Raw genomic sequence first — 22,734 nt, 5'->3', positions numbered from 1 at the left:
AGTGCTCACAGTGGTCTCCCATTCAAATGCAACCAGGGCAGACCCTGCTTAGCAAAGAGGACAATTCATGCTTGCTACCACAAGATCAACTCTCCTCATCTAGTTGAGTAATTCCAGTTGAGTATAATAATAAAGTGACACTGAGGGTCAATAAATGATGTTCTATTCACCAGCCAGAATAAAATGTTTTGTTTGTCAGGCATCATTTTTTCGCTTGTCACAGACAAGTAGACTAGTGGATTTCCTGAACCTTGATAAAGTGTGCCTCCAAGCTGAATTCAGAAGAGGAGCAGCAGTGGGGGGAAGATTTGTCTCAGCACGCTGATATTTTGGAAACACTGATGTACAGCATAAATTGTATTGTCCTTTGTGCTGAATTTGATCTATGTGGAACTTGTTGAATGACCTTGAGAAATGGTTTGGTGGGTCAGCAGTACAGTTGGTCCTTCAGAATGAGACACATCAGCTGCTTTTGCAAGATAGGGCTGAGAGAGACTCCTGTCTACAACCTTGGAGAAGCCACTGCCAGCCTGTGTAGACAATACTGCGCTAGATGGACCAATGGTCTGACTCAACTGGGCAGCTTCCTATGTTCAGAGGCTTTCTCCCCTGGTTGTCAAGGGCACTGATTCAACAGGCCTGACTCCTGCAAACCACAAGGAAGGCTGTGATCCCTCATGATGATCCTTCCCAGTCCAGATGACTGCAAAGTCAATGCCAGATGGCACCATTCAAGATGGCTGGATATGAGAATAACATCAATATACAGTGAAAAAGGGGAAACCTGAAAGAGGGACAGCATTGTGTAGCAGTTAGATTAGGACTGGGAAGATCCACATTCAAATTCTCACTCAGTCATGAAGTTTACTGCGTGACTTTGGGCCAGTTTGTTTCACTTGCAGTCTCTGATCTACCTCACAGGGTTTTTGAGAGGGTAAGGTCTAAAGATAAGAAGGCAGTTCAAGATGGATCCCTGCACGAGGCCACTGTATGAACTGTCACTTCTTTTATTCAATACCTTTCCACTTCCCTTATTTTACCCTGCAGTGCTAAACCAGCCATAGGAGAATCTGCCTTCTGGACAATACCTTCTTTGGGTTACCAAAACATTGAACTGATGAACTCATGCATGCTCACTTCTATTTATGTCACTGCCTTCAGGCCTCTTTTCTGCTTATGGATGCCTTCAGAGTGGCTTATGTTATGACAACATGTGGCTTATGTAATGACAATCATAAAAATAATCAGGAGCTGAAACATACAAATGCAGCAGCCATGGAAAGATGATCACAGCTGGACGGTATAGAGAATCCAACTTGGATCTACACCTGACAAACAGTGAGGGCTTTTCTCATGTGCAGCCTTATCTGGACTAGGGACATCCAGCCCAGGTTAGGCTGCATGTGAGAACTGCTGAGATAGGGCCCAATCCTGGTGGGGCAATACCACCTAGCCCTGCTATCTACCTGCCCTGCTGTTAGTCGAGGTTAAAGGAGCAAATTCTCCCTTATCCCCGGCTGCTTGCTCGTGTACAAGCACAGGTTGCTTCCAGCCCAGCCGCACACAGAGATGGGTGCCTAAAGCATCTGTCTCTTGGGAGAAATCGCAGGGCTGCTTGTGTGAGAGTGCACTCCCACCACCAGTCCCTTGATCATTTGTGGGAAAGGTAAGCTTTTTGGAGTCTTCCCCAGGAAGGTTGTGAGAATCACCCCACTGCGATCTTAATGACCTGTCAAACCTGCTGCATGAGAGCCTGGAGTTGGGGGGAGTTCCACAGATAGGCGCTGCTACCAAAAAGGGCCTGATGTTTTCAATATCAAGTGGAGTCTTGTGCGAATGGGCTTTCACAGATACAAAAGCTCTGGATGAGATGTGTTATTGCCTCAAACTGCAGTGTTTTGTAGTGGTCTCATACATTCAGGAGGTAGTTATCCATTGTACAATGATCAAGTACATGTGAGTATGAACCAGCCCCTGGAAATGAGTGAACAATCACCATGTGAGAGTATATGCCATATATCACTTCTTGAATAGAATGTGTTCCCTAATCTAAAATATTTGCATCCCATGGTTTACATGGTTTCCCTCGTTTTATCTTTGCAACAACCCTGTGAGGTAGGTTAGGCTGAGAGATAGTGATTGCCTAACTGCATGGCTGGGTAGAGATTTACAAAACACAATCTGGCTGATCTAATAAAGATAACAAAAACAAGGAATGAATGTCAATATAAACTATATTGAAACTACTGAAGTCATTTGAACATGAAGGTACAAATAAATCATGGGAGGAAGAATACCATCAAAACGTAAAATACACAAAACAACAATGCATCAAACAGGAGAACTGTATAGTCCATAATGGATGTGAAATGTATGAACAGAACTGGATGTATACAACAACAACTGTTTATATACCGCTTTTCAACAAAAGTTTTGAAAGCGGTTTACACAGAGAAATAATAAATAAGATGGATTCCTGTCCCCGAAGGGCTCATAGTCTAAAAAGAAATACAAGATAGACACCAGCAACAGTCACTGGAGGTACTGTGGAGAGGGCCAGTTACTCTCCCCCTGCTAAATAAAGAGAACCACCATGTTAAAAAGGTGCCTCTTTGCCCAGTTAGCAGGGGTAAAGATGACAGCACCCTGGGACTGACACTGTTTTGAGATAAGTGTGTTTATGAGTGCGTGTGTTCTCCTATAAATGCCCATAAGATTTTCACTGGAACTTCAAAACTTCATTGTTGTACAGTCTTCTCCATAGTGGGTTCATAGGTCTCCTCTTGTGATGCAACACACATCCAGAGTCTTCAAGAACCCAGCTCCTCAAGGGTTTCTGGGATTTATGCATACAGCTTTTGGTTCACCTTGACAATCGGGTGCGGCTGTGGGGAAGAAGAGTCAAACTGGTATAAAGTTTAAGATGTTAGTATAAATCTGGGAGTCCCAGGTTCAATTATGCTCTGATAGGAGCCTTCTGGGGTGTAGGAGTTTGATCATTTGTGGTTTTTACGTCTCAGCCCACAGTCTTGAACTCGCACCGTTAATGCAGAGCCAGCAACTGACAGGCTTCTCGGGAGCTCCTGACGCTTGAAATTAAAAGCATGCTGTAGAGTCAGATTGCTTCCTCCATCTTCACCCGTAGCACCCTTGCACTCCTGCTGAATTTCTGACAGAGACAGGGATGTGATTTGACAGGGAGAATGGAGGAGATGGGGTGCTCTTGACTCTCTCTGTGGGGCCTTGGAATTGTGGATCTGCCCCATGCCTTGGCACCTGTTCAGACTTGATGCTTTTTCTTACATGTGCATCACTTCTGGGTAAATGGTGGCGGGAGGGGAGCGTGTGCATTGTGAATACAGCACTGTGGGTGAAGCATGTACTTAGATATATCTACCAACATATTCCTATTTTTCCATTCACGTGAATGGGAAAATAGGGACATGTTGGTAGGTGTAACTGTTTGCCTGAGGAGAGATCTGTGTAGGGAAAATGTCACCAGTCCAGTAGACCTCAAAGCACCCCGGCAGACATGCCTGTGAGGCCTAGGAAACAGCAGGATTTCCTTTCACCAGCCCCATTTTTGCTGGCCTTGTCAAACCTCTTTTAATTATTATTGTGGTGCAGGCCTCCCTGAAACGGTTTTGCATGCGTGGTTATATTGCTCTCTTTACTGTGATACCAGGAAAGAACTTATATCCCCTTTGCTAGAGCAATTTCCAGGAAGAGCCGACCCCTTTTATTTGAACTTCTGCATTGAGGACCAAAATAATGAGGTCACTAAAGTGGTGGCGAAATTCTTTTAGGTTGCTATTAGATTAAGATCTTGTTTAAGGTCTAATTTATAGGAGCTTACTGTTTTATTATGTTTACTATGTATAATATTTTGTGTCAAATTTTTTAATGTCTTTTGTTTGGCCTATGGCTGTAATAAAATTGATTGATATCATTATTATTTTTTGGATATTCCAAACTTCTAAATTCTCCTTGGGATTTTGTTTAGAGGGCATTCCCTTCCTCTGAGGCATTCCTCTGGTCTCTCTGAAACTCTTGGCTTTCCTCAGCAGAACAATCACCTCCAGATTAACTCCAGGTGAGGTTTGGTTGCCTCTCTGGCCAGCTGTGCTATTTCCCGGCCCCTCATTCAAATTGTCTCCTTAGAAATACACCCGAAGGGAGAAGGGTAAGCAGCTTGTATCTATGACCCTTTTAAAGAACAAAACAAAGCACCGGTGAATTCTAGAGCAGGCTGTAAAGGAAATTTGAGCTGTAAAGGAAATTTCAGGGTGATGTGAAGCAGCAATTTTGAAATACAAAAATGCCACTTTATGTGTGGAGTTTACTCTGCTTACAACACACCTAGGACAGGCAGAAGTGCCAGAGAGAATATTCTTCTGGCTTCCAGATATTCTGAGTTTTCTCTGGCTTTTCTCTTTTGAGAGAAAATCCGTGCTTGATTCCTAAAATGAGGAGGGGAGCTCCTCCCCCGACCCAATCCACTTATACTTGAGGCACCTTCATTTGTCCTAATATAAGATTGATTGTAAGTCTTCAATGGGAAAGGAAAGGCTTTCTGCATATGCTCATGTCCTCTCTTGTAAATACAGGTGAAACTTAGAAAATTAGAATATCGTGCAAAAGTCCATTAATTTCAGTAATGCAAATTAAAAGGTGAAACTGATATATGAGACAGGCGCATTACATGCAAAGCAAGATAAGTCAAGCCTTAATTTGTTATAATTGTGATGATCATGGCGTACAGCTCATGAAAACCCCAAATCCACAATCTCAGAAAATTAGAATATTACATGAAACCAAGAAGACAAGGATTGAAGAAAAGAACAATATCGGACCTCTGAAAAGTATACAGCATACTGTGCTTGATTGGCCAGCAAACTCGCCTGACCTGACCCCGTAGAGAATCTATGGGGCATTGCCAAGAGAAGGATGAGAGACATGAGACCAAACAATGCAGAATTGCTGAAGGCCGCTAATGAAGCATCCTGGTCTTCCATAATACCTCATCAGTGCCACAGGCTGATAGCCTCCATGCCACGCCGCATTGAGGCAGTAATTGCTGCAGAAGGGGCCCAAACCAAGTACTGAATACATATGCATGCTTATACTTTTCAGAGGTCCGATATTGTTCTGTTCTGCAATCCTTGTCTTCTTGGTTCCATGTAATATTCTAATTTTCTGAGATTGTGGATTTGGGGTTTTCATGAGCTGTACACCATGATCATCACAATTATAACAAATTAAGGCTTGACTTATCTTGCTCTGCATGTAATGCGCCTGTCTCATATATCAGTTTCACCTTTTAATTTGCATTACTGAAATTAATGGACTTTTGCACGATATTCTAATTTTCTGAGTTTTACCTGTACATCACAGACTCCTTGTATAGGAAACAGATTATGTGGCTGTAAGTTGAAACCATTTCTAGAATTCTTTTAATTAGCTTGGTTTCAACCGGTTGTTAACTTCTGTGTTCAATTGGTTTTGTTTTAATTGACTTGATTGGTTTTTAATTGTTTGTTAACAACCCAGAGATTACTGATTAAGTGGTATATCAATGTAATAAATAAATGCATAAAATAAATCCTGAAAAGAACCTTGGTGGTCCATTGCGGACGTGAAAGGTGAGGGCATGGCAGAGGCTTACAAGAGTAGGAATTGTATAAAACTATTCAAAACTGAAGTGAAATGCTTCAAAACCTAGGGGTCATCAATAAGAAGCAGTTTCTGGCATATGTCAAGCTGTGAGTTTTGACCTTTAAGAACTCCAAAGAACCTGGGTTTGGAGTATCTTAGGGAGTGACCTCTGTATGAAAGAAGCTACCCCAACCTCACATGCCAAGATCTTCCAGTGAGCCATTTCTCTGGAAACTTCGTCTTCTGAAGCAAACCACAAAGAGCAGGGCCTTTTTCAGTGTGGCCCCCTTCCCAGGCAGACCAATTTTGTAGGGGCCTTTAGAAAGCTTGTAAAAACCTTCCTGGCTTTGGGGGAAGATGTTTTGGTTTCTTTTTTTGTTTCCTGTTGCTCGGACAGTCTTTTTTTTTAATTGCACACAGTGATTTTGTTGGGGTTTATGGCATTTTATGTTGTTGCTCTTATGATTTTTTTTGTGAATTTATGCTTTGGATGGCCTTGAAAGCTCTAGTGGGCCAAGAGGTGGGATTCTATCTATCTATCTATCTATCTATCGTACATATGTCTTCACCTGACACATTGGGTCCACTGGGTTGACACAGGATCTTTTGGTGGCTATTGCAATTAAAAACATTTCCATAATGAATGAGAGGAATTAAAAGTGGGGAGGTCTGGCTGCAGCTACTAGGTATAAGAGCACAGCCCCTATTACCATATTCTTCTGGCGAGGATGTACAGGTTCTCCCACCATGCTCTCATTATGAACTACTCAGTGGTCTGTTGGCTGAAGCCGGGAGGCAGAATGCTGAGAGAAATAAGGCTATCCTCTTATTGCAACAGCATACAGCAAGCTATTTATATATCGGTCACCTTGGTACATTTCTGTTGTAAAGGCATTGTAACTTCTCTTTGCTGATATGACTTAACTGCATGACTCAGTTATGTGCTGTCCCTCTGGAGCCATCCTAATAAATATGATGATTTGCATAATCCAGCTACAGACAGGCTCTTCTCTTGGGATAAATATGATAGTCAAAGATCTATAGGGGCATAAGCTCCTGCAATCAGACATGGAACAGGAGCCAGACTCCCATCTTTCAAAATGCAGAAGTGCTTTGAAATGGTGCTGGTTTCTTTTAAATAAAAGTTGTATCAATTTTGTAGGGGAGGGGAGAGCAAGTCAATACAGTAATGATCGGCTTGGTTTAGTTTAAGCCACTTTTTTAAAAAAACCTGCAGCAACCTGGCACACATTTGGATATGGAAAATGCTGCTTGAATTTTTTTTGGGGGGGGGGAACAGCAGTAGCAAGCAGAAACGATAGAAATAATCACCCCACCACCATCACCATGGGTTGTTATTATTTAAAACGAAAACGGTTCTATTCGCTGTGGGCAAGTGAGGAGCCAAACCCAAATTAGTGGGAGGCAGCTGGTTGTGAATGTTTGTTAAAGGTGACCTCCCATCCAGTCACTCAACAGACCCATAAGAACAGCCCTGCTGGATCAGGCCCAAGGCCCATCTAGTCCAGCATCCTGTTTCACACAGTCTCCCACCAGATGCTTAGCTTCAGCTAAGCAGACAGTGAGGCGGGTCTCACAATCAGTGAGACCCGGTTTCTGTAGCAGAGCGGGAGCTCACGATCGGAGCGGGAGCCCTGGGCGGCCAGATTGGCCGCCCACATGATTGCAAGCTCCATGACGGAGCCGCTGGCGGCTGGGGAACTCGGGGGCCGTGCAGGACACACTGGGGAGATCCCCGGAGCCGGGATGTGGCTATTCACCTCCCCTCTGGGGGTCTACTCATGAGTAGTAGTACTCACGAGTAGTACTACTCACAATCGAGAAGGCCGGGTTTGCGGAGCACTCGCTCCGCAAACCTGGGCTTAGAGGAGGGCTACAAAAGCGGGCTAGCCACTTGTAAGCCACCAGGCTCGCTTGCGTGGTGTAGTAGCTAGAGTGCTGGACTAGAACCAGGGAGACCGTGACTCTGGGCCAGTCACTTCTCTCTCAGACTAACCTACTTCACAGGGTTGTTGTGAGGAGGAACCTAAGTATGTAGTACTCTGGGCTCCTTGGAGGAAGAGCGGGATATAAAATGTAAAATAAATAAAATTAAAATATGTCAGCCAGTGAGTCTAAAGCAGGGATTCTCAACGTTGGGTCCCCAGATGTTATTGGACTGCAACTCCCATAATACCCAACCCAAGGCCCCTGTGGCTGAGGATTATGGGAGTTGAAGTCCAATAGCATCTGGGGCCCAGCATTGAGAATCCCTGGTCTAAAGGACCTAGGTAAAGGTAAGCTAAAGTGTGCTGTCAAGTCGATTTCGACTCCTGGTGCCCACAGAGCCCTGTGGTTGTCTTTGGTAGAATACAGGAGGGGTTGACCATTGCCTTCTCCTGCGCAGTATGAGATGATGCCTTTCAGCATCTTCCTTTATCGCTGCTGCCCGATATAGGTGTTTCCCGTAGTTTGGGAAACATACCAGTGGGGATTTGAACTGGGAACCTTCTGCTTGTTAGTCAAGCATTTCCCCGCTGCACCACTTAAGGTGAATTAAACTTAACATTGTACGTTCGGTGTACTTAGTTGATGGTTCTTGAGTTGTCAAGTTGCACACCCCTTAGCAGTAACATCAGTTCCAACATACTTTCACTGTTCCCTTTCTCCCCAGCCCAGAACTGCAGTTACGTTTTGCAAGGTCCAAACGGGACGATACAAAGTCCGGGATTCCCGTACGGCTATCCAAATTATGCAAATTGTACATGGACAATCACCGCCGAGGAGCAGAACAGGGTGCAGCTTGTGTTCCAGTCCTTCGCCTTAGAGGAAGATTTCGACGTGTTGTCTGTGTACGACGGGCTGCCACAGCAGGGGAATTTAAGAACCAGGTATGGAAAAGAGTCTTTGTGTGCATGGGTGTTTTTTCTCCCCACCCTTCAGTAGACTGTCATTCAGGAAAGGGAACGCTCCGTATGCACTTTAAGACGTCTGTCAGTTGGATTAAAATACTTAGATGGAGGGTTTTATGCTGCAATAAAAGCAGGGGCTCTTTCTTTCTGTGAAGTTATCTCAACTGTCTGGATTTCACATGCTTGATAAGGCCTTGAAAATATTGCTAAGAGTATTCGATGGTGTGGCATTATCGGCGCAGTTGCTGCTCGAGAGATCTGGAGAAGTTAATTAGAAGTTGCTGCTAGAGTTGCTGGGCTTGGAGAGGAAGCTTCTTAAAAGACGAGTTTTCTTCTCCCCCTCCCCAGTTTTCTTCAGGGAAACAGATAAGTGCTTGGCAACTTCTGCCATTCTTAGAGTGAGAGATCTTACACTCCTCCTCATGTATATTGAAGACCCCAGTCTCTACTCCTGTGCGACTCATGAGGAAAGCAAGGCCAGCAAATAAGAGGAACTGTTTTAAGAGTTTTGCAGTTTTCCCAGCAACGTTCTATTTCTTTTCCCCAGGCCCTTGGCCCTAAGAACTTAGTTTAAGCTAACCAGGATTTTCTGTGGTTAGTGCACCAACATGTTGTTTGACTTTCTGTTCCTTCCCATTGGTTAGATAAAGCAGCAATAAATAAATAAATAAATAAATAAAAAATACTGTTATTTGCAAAGTTGATTTGCATACATTGCAGATTGCAGACTTCCTTAGAGCTGAATTCTGGCTTTCTCCACACTGCTAGAGGCATATCTAGGGTGGGGCAGGCAGGGCACGTGCCCCGGGCACCACTTGAAGGGGGGTGCCATTTTCTAAAATTATTATTTTTTTAATGGCCACCAAAAGCAAAATGGCCACTGCAATGCCCAAATGGACTCTGTGAAGCCCTAGACCAGGCCAGGCCAGGCCTCACAGAGGCCATTTGAGCATGCGCGATGACCATTTTGTTTTTAGCAGCCATTTAAAAATATATATATTTTTTTAAAAATGGCCACGACACATGCTCAAATGGTCCCTGTGAGGCCCTAGAGGCCAGCGTGGGAAGGGGGAACCTTTGCAGACCCCTCCACAGCTTTTAGAAAGCCCCCTGAAGGGGCTATAGGTTAAAAAAAATTAATATAATATAAGTCACTGTACACATATTTAGTTTGGAACTATGTACAGAGAATCAGGGCTTGTGAATACTGAGTTGAAGCTTATGAGCTAGGATTGTATTCATTTGCTCTTACTTTGCTTCTTGTGATAAGTGAGTTAAATGTGATGTCTTAATAATATGGCTATTAATGGTGAGTTTGTCTTTGAATCAGTGTGAAATCCTTAGTATTAAGACCCACTGGGAGTTTCTTGCTCTCTTTCTCTCATTTTAACTGTCTTTATGAAATACTAGAATATATTCCAAACAGTGACACAGTTTACTCTGAATAACCTTTAATTATTTCCAGAGTATCTGGGAAAAGCCAAATTCTCAATTTATTTTTAAAACTTATGTAATAGTGATGTTACAATGCATAGTAGAGAATTAGACAGGCACTTCTGTTTAGTTTTCCAAGTACACCTCCACATAGTATTTGGGTATTTCATGAGCCCCAGCATACTGAAATTTGTAGTTTTCCAGCATTTTTTGGTCTGGCTACGTCCACTACTAAATAGTTTTTGAAATATTAAAAGATTAACGGGCTTGACTTGTATTTTTGAGCTGATATTATGATAAAGTTATCTGTAAGATGGGTGTCAGATGCTTGGACAGGGGGCGCAATTTCAGTGCTTGCCCTAGGCACTATTTTCCCTATTTTCTCTGCACACTGCCCATTCTAAATGCTGGTAGGAGCTTGTAGTTCAGTGCTGGAGTAAATGCTTTGCATGTAAAGTCTTTAGAACCTGAATGACTTGTGATCTGGAGACCTCAAAGGCTTATTTTCCCACACAGATTTACAATACATGTGAATTAAGATCATCCCAAAGGCCCTTTTTCACATCAGTCAGCCTTCAAAAGAGCAGGGCCTTTTTGGGTATGGCTACCTTTGGAATGCCCGCCCCAGGGAAACTCGCCTGGAGCCAAGCAGAGCCCTTTTTATTTGTCCAGTCTTCTAAAGGTCTTTTATACCTTTTGGAGCTTCTAGTCTGTTGTCTTGTTTGTATGCTTAATCTTCTGGTGGTGCTTTTGTTGTAGTGGTGGTTTAAATAGGACTGTGTTCCCACAATCATGGCAATCCTGGTTAAAGAGTTAAAATTCTATCCTGGTTGGACGCAGTTTAATCACAGCAGTTTGAACGGGATTGCTCAGAAATTCTGAGTTCTCACAATCAGCTCCACGGGCCTCAGCGATCCTGGGTAGCTCTGTAACCAGGATCGCTATGATTGTGGGAACATAGCCAATGCTTATGATTTGTTTGTTTCTCTTGTGTAAACTGCTCAGGGAAAGTGACTGCTAGTCTTGAGTTGTTAGTGTTGGTTTAGGTGGATCATTGGTCTGGTAGTATAATAATGCAACACTGTATATTCTTCTAAGGAGTAGCATCCTGAATTGGTGCTAGCAGAATCTGGGAGACTGTCCTCCTCTAGCAAGAGCCAAGGAGCTTTTCCTTGGAGAATTGTTGGTCCTGGTGCATCATGAAGAGGTGCTGATTCATTGGCTCCCTAGCTGAGGGAGATCTCACTGGGGCAAAGGTTATGAAAACGGAGGGCAGTGATCTCCCCCAGGAGTTTGGAGGCAAGAATTAACTGGGTGAATTTCCTTTGTGACCTATTTTTACACATGAGGTCAGATGTTGACACTTGTAATGGTCTCCTTTGGCCCAGCAGTACTCTGGAAGTTCTCATGTGTCATATTATACAGGAAGCCATTTGCTCTCTGGTGTGACTTCAGAGCAAGTCCTGCAACCTTTCAGTGTCTCATTTAGCTCGGCTGGAAGAATCTGAATTAAAGAAGCAGAAACAACAATGAAAATCATCTGCCCTGCTGGTGTGAGAAATGAGCAGGGATTTGCCGGGTAAATAAATTATGTCACGGCTGTGAAAGCTGATTTGTTGTTGTTTTTTTTAAAAAGATCAGTTTTCTGCAGCTTTATTGTTTGTTCTACCCCTGCTAACTGCGCTAAGAGGCACCTTTTTAATGTGGTGATTCTCTCTCTCTTTTTTTTTTAGCAGGGGGAGAGTAACTGGCCTTATCCACCCCCAGCACAGTACCTCCAGTGACTGTTGCTGGTGTCTGTCTTACATTTCTATTAGATTGTGAACCCTTTGGGGACAGGGATCGAGCTTATTTATTTATTATTTCTCTATGTAAACCGCTTTGGAAACCTTTGTTGAAAAGCGGTATATAAATATTTGTTGAGGTTGATCTGAAGTAGGATGGAGATGTATAGGCTGATGGTGGAGAGGAAAGCAGAATCCTCCTTATTGACTGTCTCATGGGGTCCATTGGAATTGTTTAAGTGCTCCCCACCTCCCTGATCAGTGAGAACTCCAGGGCTATGCTGAGGAATTTAGTTTCCTTTCATGTCAGCGAGAGAAAGTAATGGAAGCTTCTGGTGTCTTCATATACTTGTGGGGGGAAAGTACCACACCTGATGAAGCAGACTTCTCAAATCAGGCAGCAAAATGACGGATCCTGCTGCATCAGATTTCCAGGGAGCAACCATGTAAACCCCTGCAGACCTCTCAGCCATTTCTAGTCTGGCTCAACTCCTGGTTCAAAAACTCTCAGCTCTCTGCCTGTGTTGAAATTCATACTGCAACCATACTAGGGATGTACAAACCAGCTCGAGTTCGAACCTGTTCGCCATCTAACCAGACCGGGCCAGGTTCAGCTTTACCTCGAGCCAACCCCTCCCTAGCCTGTTTCAGGGTTCTAAACCTACCCCCCACTTTTTAAAGCCCTCTGGTGGCCTCCTGGGGGGTGTTGCCATATCCGTGGGCAGGTGGGCTCCCCAAAGGTTCCCACTGCCGCTCCCTGGGTGTCTACGGGCCGTTGTGGGCCATTTTGACCCTCTCAGTGTGGTCACGGTGGCCATTTTGGAGGCCGCCATGCATGTACCCTGGCCATTTGTGTGACCCAGTCATGACCAGGCCACACAAACCGCCAGGGCATATGCCTGGTGGCCTCCAAAATGGCCGCTGAAACCACGGAGAGGGCCGGAACTGCCTGAAAACAGGCCAGACTGGTCCATAGAAGACCAGGGGATGATGGGAGGAGGGGGAACCTCCAGAGACATCCCCCTCATGCTTACGGCACCACCCCACCAGAGGCTGCCAGGCCCACCAGTAAGCTATTTGTTTGTGTGTGTGTTAGATTTAGAACCTCGAACTGGCTCAAACCCAAGCCGGGGTTCTAGTTCAGAGGCACAAACCCGGATATGCCCGGTCCTTTTCAAGTCCAGTACAGAACCAGGCAAACTGGTTTTGTGCACCCCTAAACCATACCAATTATCTGCCCCCTCCACTTGCTGAAGGATGTTGCTTTTCAAAGACAGGGGGGAGATTTGCTCCGATTCAGCAAATATAAATGATCTTCAGGGTACTGGTGTTTAATCAGCTTCATGGAGATGCTCATTAAGTAGCTATTGCACCATGTTCTTGTTCTTCAGCAAAAGGGTCCACTTGGGTTCCCTTGAAGGGCATCAACATGAGGTTTTCTTGAGCATGCAAAGGAGCAGGCTGAAGAGAGGCAACGATGAGAGACGATCCAAATGTGCACTTTCAGTGACTCCAGTTCCTGTGCACTCTCGTTTTGCAAATGACCGAACACTGAAACTCGCTTGGGGTTATGCTGCCAGATGTACTTCCCCCCTTGTTTTGTTGAGTCAGCTGTGACCAATGCTGTGGTAGTGTCCTTGGGGCACAGCTGAGGCACACGTGATCTATGTTCTTTGCCAGCCCAAAAAAGGGAGTGTGGATTTGAGCTCTTAAATTTTTGTCTCTGTTTCTGGTTATTTTGCTAGTGGGTATATTAAGGATGTGTTATCAAAGGCAGCTTCGCTTGCTGCATGAGAACCAATGTGGATCAGTGGGCAGAGTGTTGAGTTTAGACTGGGGAGACCTGTGTTCAAATCCACTCAGCTCTGAAGCTTACGGAGTAATCTTGGGCAAGTCAGTGAGGAGTGTGACGCACCAAATGGAGTTCTGTGGGGAGAATGGATTTGACCTGCTATCCCCACAGATGGTTGCTTACCCTTCCTTGGGCAGGCACATCACCTGCCAAGGTGAGCGGTGGCTTTCCTGTGGCGCTCCCACACCTTGCTCAGGTGCTCCCGGGGGTCGGGCCCAGGGAAGCTCTACCGCACAGTGCCCCATCCCCTGGAGCCTCAATAATGCACTGTGCGAGTGTGCAGTGCATTACTGGGAACCCCCTCCCCCCAAGTGTGTCCCCCCCCCCGAGGTGCACCCAAAACCTGGGTTAACTGGCGGCATACTTAAGAGGGTTCACCACCACACCATGGTTCTCACATGCAGCGAAAACCAGGCTGGGCTTCCCTACCTCGGTTTTTGTTGCTCGTGAGAATAGCTCAGTACCTCTCAGCCGCAACAACCTTATAGAGATTTTGTCAGGGAAAAGCAGGGGACACACTACCATAAATGGAGTACCCTGAGCTACACTGAAGAAGGGCAGGGTAAAAAAGAGTGGAATAATCTAGAAAACATGTATGTCTGACACAGTTATAAAGGTTTGTTGACTGCTTTATTTAAAACACTTATATCCCATCTCTTTATCCAATACGTCAACCTTCAAGGTGAGTTAAAACAGAATTAAAACCATTTATTTATTTAGCCTTGAGTGGTTAAAGGGAAAAATAAAATATAAAATAGTACCACGACAAATAGTCAAAAAGCTACCATAGCTGCTGACCAGATGGGTTTCCAGCAAAAGCACAGGTGAACAATAACATGTTTAAATTGAACCTAACAGTTAGGAATGTGGGTGTCTGGTACATATAGCTAGGGAGGACGTTCCAAAGTCTAGATGCCACATAGGAACGTAAGAACAGCCTTGCTGGATCAAGCCCAAGGAGGCCCATCTAGTCCAGCATCCTGTTTCACACAGTTGCCCACCAGATGCCACTGGAAGCCTGCAGGCAGGACTTGAGGGTATTCTCTCTCTCCTACTGTTACTCCCCTGCAACTGGTACTCATGAAGTTATCCAAACTCTTCTTAAAGCCATCCAGGTTGTTGTCTGTCACCACATCATGTGGCAGAGAGCTCTGCAAGTTGATTATGTGTTGTGTGAAGTTTTTTCTAAACTAAAAAGCCTCAGGTGTTGTAGCCTTGCCTCATAAGAAAGGTGCTCTAGGCCCCTGATCATCTTGGTTGCCCTTTTCTGCCACCTCAAAGAAGGCCCTTTTTTCTTTTATGTATTTATTTTAAGAATGTTAACGAGATGCCCAAGGCGGCTAACTAATGTATCCAATTAAAACAATAAAAACGAACCTGCTTTGTTTACCAATCTGCAGCTCAATCCTACACACGATCACTTGGAAGGAAGTCTGGTTTACTCAATATAATTTGCTTCTTGGAAAGTATGCTTAGGATTGCAAATTTGTTGTGTTTTGGTTTTACTTGCCTTCAAGTAGTGTGTGTGTGTGTGTGTGTGTGTGTGTGTGTGAGAGAGAGAGAGAGAGAGAGAGAGAGAGAGAGAGAGAGAGATTATTTTAAAAACAGTTTTCTATGTCCTGGGCCTGATCAACCATTCACTCCAAGATTTTTCACTGAAACCTTTTTCTCATTATTATTATTATTATTATTATTTTTGCCGCAGCAGTTGCCAATACAGAATTTTTGTTTCTTTCCTAGGCTATCAATTTGATATTTCTCCCCCTTCTTTCTCTCTCTGCCTTCCAAATGTACTCCATTCATCATCTAAGTGCAGGGCTTGGAGATGGATGACTATACATCATTTATCAAAGCTCACACCACCAGCCTGTAGGCTAGAAACTGGGGGAGAGGGGAGGCTATAGGGGAGTGTTCTTGGAGAAAACCAACATGTACAATGGGCCCATCTATGAACTAGCTAAGAGGCAAAATACTGTGAATGTTGTTTGGGGTTTCATTATACAGGTTTGCAATCTGTTTGAAACCAGCCAATCTTGATCAAAGGGAAGGGAGTGCTTAACCCTTTCCCAGTGGCATTTTCCTGCTCTAAATCACTGTCCCCTGAGTCGTCCTCCCCCTGTCTCCCATGCAACTCCAGATGCAAGTTTATAGGGTGAACACACAACTGGAACCCTGCCACAGGGGGAAGACTGAGCAGAAAAATGGCTGCTGGGGAAAGGGTTAAGCATTGGTCCTACGCCAAATTTTTGTGAGGTTCAGAATTTTGCTACAAAGATTGCCATGTTGCAGCAGGCTGGGAAGTGTTGAAGGAAAGCCTTCTGCCTCCCCCTTGATCATGTTTTTTTCAAGCTTGTTCATAACAATTGTTCTCCCAATTTCCTGATACTTTGAAGGGTGGAGGAGGAGAGAATGCTTCCCTCTTAACCTGGCTGAAGCTTCCTTGCATTGGGCTGCAAATCCAAATGCACATCCCATTTGATGAAGGTGATGTAGTGTGGAGGAATGACATCTGCATTTGGATGTGCTTCCAAATGCAAGGCTACATCGGTCTGGTTTTCTGGGCAATGGGGAGGCCTTGTTCCCTGTCTCTGACCCTTGTGCCCTTGGGAACAGCTTTGTACCATTTCACTAAGGTACAAAAATACCATTTCACTAAGGTACAAAAATACCATTTCACTAAGGTACAAAAATACCATTTCACTAAGGTACAAAAATACCATTTCACTAAGGTACAAAAATAGCCAAAGGAGCATGTGTGTGTGTTTGTGTGTAGCAGCGCTCATTTCATGAATGGGAGAAAATGTAAAACACGCCTCTCTAGTTCTGAACAGCACCATTAAGCACCGCTTGCCCATTCGTACTGGTGCAAAATTGCAGCTATTCAAGATTGCTTTTCTTTTTAAAATACACCCAAACACACCAAGTCAGGGTCTTTGCTCCGTGGCGTTTGTGTGCAATCGGAGCACTTGGTGGTTCTTTTTGTTTGTTTGTTTGTTTGTTTTGTTTTGTTTGGGGGCGGGGGGTTGCCTTGCTTTCAGACTTAATAGGTTTTCATCTCTCTGTAGGTCAGATTTTTTGCACAATGGCTCTTGTAAATGAGGACGGCTCACAACCTGTTTGTTTGAAGGAAGGCACAGTGTTTATTGATCTAAAAGAGCGATATCATTCTGATGCATTTTGGAACTGTATGACTTTTCTTCCTGGACCATAGATAGATATGTGATGTATACTATAAAGAGAGATTATTGAAATTGTGTGGCATGTTTATTCAGCAGTAAATGTCACTTATTTTAGTGGAACATACTCCCAAGCAAGTGTACATAGAGTTAACAGTCTTAGAACTGGAGTCAGTGTACATCTGCCTGGCTAATTGTACCTTGTGCAAATCCACCTGCTATGTGTCTCTGAGCAGGTTCAGACTATCATCAAAACCATAGTACAGAAGGTGGCAAATGAAATCAGGAGAGCTGTTGGCTCATATTCTGCTCCTCCTCCTCCTCCGCATGCTGGAGGAAGAGATTGAAAGCTTCTGCTTTTCATTTTAAGCTAACCACATCTCCACAAGCCCTTCCAACTTGGACCACTGTGATGATTTGAGGGCAAATAAGGCAGCCTCCTTGCTGAAACTAAACTGATCACTGCCAGGGGACGGGAACCCCCTATAGTATTTGTCACCTTGAGTTCCATGTAGAAGAAAAGATATGAATGGAATTAATAAAGGAGAAAAGAACAGTACTTCCAATTTGCAACTCCCTGCAACTGAATTAGAACTTGCCACAGGACACCAGGAGGTAAGTTCCTGTTTACAGCTTAGTCTTTGCTCTCAGTGTCAGACCTTAACTTAAGACTGAGGGAGTGGGTGGTTGAGAGCCATCAGCCTCAGTTTTTCAGTGGGTGGAGAGGTTACCTTCATCTGATTCCCTGCACTGTGCCTAGCTGATGTAGCCAAGTGCTGTATTAGGGAATCATTGAGCTCTCTCTTAGTGCTTTCCCCTCCTCTACTGGCCCTTCATCATCAGCCAGCTCCAGTTTAAATAGTATGTTTCAACGCGTGAAATCATTCACGAGGGGCAGTGCTCGTGTCTTGCGAGAGCCCACAATCTCTTGAGGAGGGCAAAGGGCTTCTTAGCCCTGAAGGAGGCAGCCTGTTGAAAAAGACTGTGCCCCTCCTAAATCTGGCGTCCAGTGCCACTGGCTGCCTGATTATGCCATTGGGGCTTTCCAGAGGCAGTGGTCAAATTGTGCATGTCTTCGGGCATGCCTGGCTGGGGCGCAGGCTGGACTCTGCCGCATCCTGATACATCCGCTCCTCCTAGAGAACAACCTGTAGCTGGATGAATTGGTGCATCAAGGGGGTTGGGGAATCAGCATTTTGGTTCTCAGTTTCTTTTTGGTGCTGTATTGAAAACTTAAAAGGCAGAAGGGCCAGTGCTGGACTAGATAGTCTTTGGGCTTGATCCAGTAGGGCTGTTATTTTGTCTAATATGGACAAGGGGCCTGAGAAAGGTGACAAACTATATGAAATCGCATTCTTATGGGCAGTCTCTTTTGATGATGTCCTATTTGACCACAGATTTAGCACGATCCCCTCATTTGGGCTGGAGGCAGGGGTATCAGATTGGGAGTGGCTGGTTTGGTACCCCATTCAGTTTTGGCTTTATCTGACTGGTCTAGCCTTCTCCACTGATTTCTGAGGGAAAGTCAGTATTGGCACATCAAGGTCTAGCCTGACCTCTAGTTGAGGGGAGGACTCTTGCCTCAACATGCGTAGGTCTCGACAGTCTGGGGGCCCACTTAGCCATATCTCTGTCTGAAATAGGCTGTGGACCCTGTGGGTGTGCACCCCCTACCTCTCTGTCAATCTGGCCCCATTCCCTCAGAACCTCAGCAACTTCAGCTGTGAATAAATTTTCTAACATTTTTTGTGACAACCCGCCCCTCAACACACACACCTTAAGTGTTGAGGGTTCTGTTCTGGAAGACCCATAAATGAGCCTCAGTGAGGCTGTGGATAAAGCTTGTTCCAGGACAGCCTTCTCCACTTTTTAAATTTATCCATTGTTCATAGACGCAAGCCACTTCAACTCTGCCACCACTACCCAGGTCCTATCCCCTCTTTTGAATTCTGTGGTTTACAATAATTAATGTTCTTTGGTTTCTGCTGTTTCCCAGCCTCTGAATTCTTTCTCTCATCAATAAATTGGAGGATCCACCACTTCTGCCTGGTTCACCTTTTGTCAGATGATGAGGCAAGTCTCACAATCAGTGAGACTCGCCGGGAAGAGGTTTGTGAGGAGAGCGGGCTTAGCCCGCTCTCCCTGCAGATGAGCAGGGAAGCAGCCCTGGGTGGCCAGATCGTCTGCCCTCATGACTGCTGGCTCCATCACGGAGCCGGCAAGGGCTGCGGGGATGGGGGGGCTGTGTGGCCCCTGGAAGTTCCAGGATGCATCCTGGAGAGACCCCCAGGACCGGGAGGCTTGTTTCAGACTCCCGGAGGGGGTCTCCTTGTGTGTTGCCGCGGCACAGAGCTGCACTGCACCAACACATGATAAAAAAGACAGGATTAGTGGATCGCTCGCTCTGCTCACCTAATCTAAGGGGTTGGGGAATTAGGAGGATTTGCTGCCGGGAGCCACGCGGCTTCAGTGGCAGCAGATGATCAGGCAAAAGTGGGCTAGGCTCCCTTAGCCCGCTTTTGCCCAATGGTGAGAATCCCCTCCTTACCTTGAGGGATAGGGTGGTTGAGAGCCATTGGTCTAAGAGTTTCTCAGTGGGTGGGGAGCTTAACTTCACCTGATTCTCTGCACTGTGCCTTGCCAATACAGCCAAGTGCTGTGTTAGGGAGTCATTGAGCTCTCATGCTTTGCCTTCCTCCACTGGCCCTTTGTCCTTGGCCCACTCCAGCTTAAATAGTATGTTGCAGGACAGGCGTCCTTCACAAGGGGCAGTGCTTATGTCTTGTGAGAGCTCACAATCTCTTGAGGGAAGCAAAGGGTTTCGTAGCCCTGAAGGAGGCGGATGGTTGAAAGAGGGTCTGCACTGCCTCTTTCCAGCATTCAACGCCAGATGTCATAGGGGCTCTCCAGCAGCAGTTGACTCTCACGTCTTTGCAGGGGTGCCCTGCTGGGATGCAGGCTGGGTGGAGTTCATTGCTTCCTGAGACTCAGTGCTACAGATTAGCTTCCTTTGTTTCCCCTCTCATTATCACATTTATGCATTCTGCCATGCCTAGTTCTTGCCTCTGTTTGTCAATATGGTCTTGGGAATGGTCAGAAAACACATGACAATGTAATTCAATTGCTGAAGCTAACCAAGTATGTCTCCGTTTGAAGCCTGAATGGTCTGAGGAGGGGTGTGTTATAGTGTTTTGATATTCCTCTCCCTTGTCTGTGTTCTGATTATGGAGCCTAACATCAGAAAGAGAACATTTGCTAACAGTATTACTGTAAGTTTAGGGGAAACGTTGGAATCTCTTATACATTATTCAGTGAGCGTCTGTTGGCAATCACTTGCTGTTTAATGGCAGCCACTGAGCCCAGTGCCAGAAACATACATCATTTGTTAATAGAGAAATGTCCTCCTCAGAACTGCGAATGAGAACTCCTGGCATAAGGAGAACAAGCATCTTATACACGTTTGCTGCTGTAATATTCAGCCTCTCTGGCAGTATTTTTAGCTGATGAAAGAAATAATTATATTATTATCATTATGGTTAAAGAAAAACTGTTGTTGGTTGTGCAGCTCAACTGATGGGATGGCAATTATCACACCAAATTACCTCTTTTCCTGTTTGATTAATCATTTAATTAACTGGTGTATGATGTGCTTCACTAAGATGTGCCAAAACCTCTGAGTTTTACTTTCTTTCTTTTTAAAATGGGAAACCTCTGTGACTTCCTTTCGCTTCAGACATACAGTCCCTTTCTTCTCACACCCCCACCTCCTTTCTCTAGTAAGCCACATGCTGAGCACCATTAATGTTCATGCTTTTAAAAAGAACAAAACAGTTTGGTTAGTTCTTAGGGTAGGTTGCTGGATTGACCAGCCCAGTTCCCCGACCTGGCTCCCCAAGAACTGTCGTCTGTGCAATGCCATTGTACTTCCCAGTAGCCACTGTCACCCCAGGGCTGATATTTCTGAAACTGCAAATATGTGTAGAGCAAGTGGAGGTGACCCAACCCAGAGTGGGCTGCATTAGTGGCATCATTACCATTAAATAATAATAATTAGTCATAATCATAAATAAATAAATAAATTTTTAAGAGGAGGAGGAGAGAGGAAAGAAATAGAAGAATGAGGGGGGGGAGACCAAAAAGAAGAAGAAGAGGAAGAAGAAGAAGGAAAGATATAGATTTTACAGTCAGATATATGAAAGTGAGTCCTGTGCTGCATATTTTGGTTAAAAGTGATTCCTAGGTCTGGAAGCTAATGTACGTAAACATGGTATCTTGTTCCATACTTAGTCAGCATCTCCATGAGTGTGCTTGACCATGGACAGCTCCAAGGGCCAGCATCAGGACCTTGGCCAGAGCCAAGCTGAGTAACAGAACTGGGTAATGCAGTATAGGACAATGTCCCTCCAACCTAGTCTAGCAGGAGATTGCTAATTCTTGTAGTTGCTGCCTAGGCAAGGTGAATTGGCATCACTTCTTTGCTGGGAAAGGCTCTGTTCCTTAAGGAGGGCTTGCGAGATTCCTCAAATGCTGGTTCCAGTAATGCTGGGAGGCCTCCACAGCAACCAGCCGCTCCTTAGGGAACTCCTCAAGGGCAGGGCTGTGTCTTTGAGTCAAGGAAGGTATTCTGGCTTGGATTTGCCTGGTTCTCCTGGTATGGGGTTTTTCAGTGGCAAGAGATCGCCTGTGATCTAGATCCTTGGTTGTTCCCAGACTAATAAACTGAACTCTCTGGGTCTAGCCCCAAGTAGGGATATGGGGGGTGGTCAGGACCCAGGGCAGGAAGGAGTGTACAGGAGCAAAGGCAATAGTCAGAAGGGAAGAAGCAGAAGAACACCTGCAGTCAGGTGATGGGGTGCTAGGCCAGATCTGGAGAGAACAACCCAAAGCAGAAATTAGTCAGCAGCAGTGAACATGTTTTGAAAGTAGAACCAGTTTGGGGCAGTTTAACAGATACATATAATGAACTACTTGGTAAAGTTCCAAGGTATAGCAGGAGCTGATCCAATAAATGGCAATGTAGTTCTTAGATTCTCAAGCAATGATGACTGTCGGAGTTCTACTTCTCCAATTAAGATGGAATTTGGAGCAGTGTTCCTTCTAACAGGGATTCCCAGATGTGGTTGACTACAACTCCCATAATCCCCAAGCAAAAGCCATTGCAGCTGGGGATTCTGGGAGTTGTAGTCAACAGCATCTGGGAATCCCTGTTAGAGGGAACACTGATTTGGAGACACTCTGGTCTGGAGCTGTGTATTTTTCTGCTGCTGAACGGCTTCCCCTTACTTTCTTTCTTTTGCATTCTGCATCAGGGAATCTGAGTTAGAACTGTCACCTGAAAGATCAGAACTGCTGCTTTCAACTTTGACATTTTGTAAATTGTCCTTCTCGGGGAGGTCTAAAGGGAGCCCCACCTCTGGCTTGATATCCAGCTGTTTCAGAGGATGTGAGACCTGGAGGAGTCTGGGTCTCAGCACTTTGGAACTATGCTGAATCTTGCCTGTTTGGGCAATATTGCTTATTTTGCTATAGATTTTGAACAAAATCGTGGCTATGCCAGCCGTCCACCTGGATGCAGGCTTAAGACCAGCAAAGCAGTTTGGTTCATATGTTTTATTTGGCACCCAGTGCTAGAGCTGGAGTTGAAATCCCTGAGGCTGTTCTCATGACCAGCCTAGTCCAGCCCAGACAATGCTGCTCATGTGGAGCACTAGGGGATCCCGGTGCTCCCGCCCAGCCTAACCTCACTCCTTAGCCCGGCTCTTAGCTGAGGTTAAAGGCTTGAGCATTCTCCTACCCCAGCTACCAGGATCATGTGTTTCCTAGGGCTGCACGCCACCCAAGGAAACATGGACAGGCACCTAGAATGCCCAACTGATGGGGGGATCCCCCAAGGCACCGTGCTCATTGTGCAGTGACTTTTG

At 45.1% G+C, this 22,734-nt stretch overlaps 1 protein-coding gene across 6 annotated transcripts in view; it reads left to right on the top strand.

Moving 5' to 3' along the window:
* Positions 1 to 22,734, top strand: part of CSMD2 (CUB and Sushi multiple domains 2) — a 684,208-nt gene that overhangs the window by 59,787 nt on the left and 601,687 nt on the right. For all 6 annotated transcript variants that reach the window (XM_053267555.1, XM_053267553.1, XM_053267554.1 and 3 more), the window contains exon 2: positions 8,330 to 8,546. In XM_053267555.1, the coding sequence (XP_053123530.1) occupies positions 8,330 to 8,546 (217 nt within the window). The remainder of the gene's footprint in view (positions 1 to 8,329; positions 8,547 to 22,734) is intronic.

This window comes from Hemicordylus capensis, chromosome 7, assembly GCF_027244095.1.
Source record: "Hemicordylus capensis ecotype Gifberg chromosome 7, rHemCap1.1.pri, whole genome shotgun sequence".
Classification (NCBI taxonomy): Eukaryota; Metazoa; Chordata; class Lepidosauria; order Squamata; family Cordylidae; genus Hemicordylus; species Hemicordylus capensis.
This window is presented reverse-complemented; position numbering and strand designations above follow the sequence as displayed.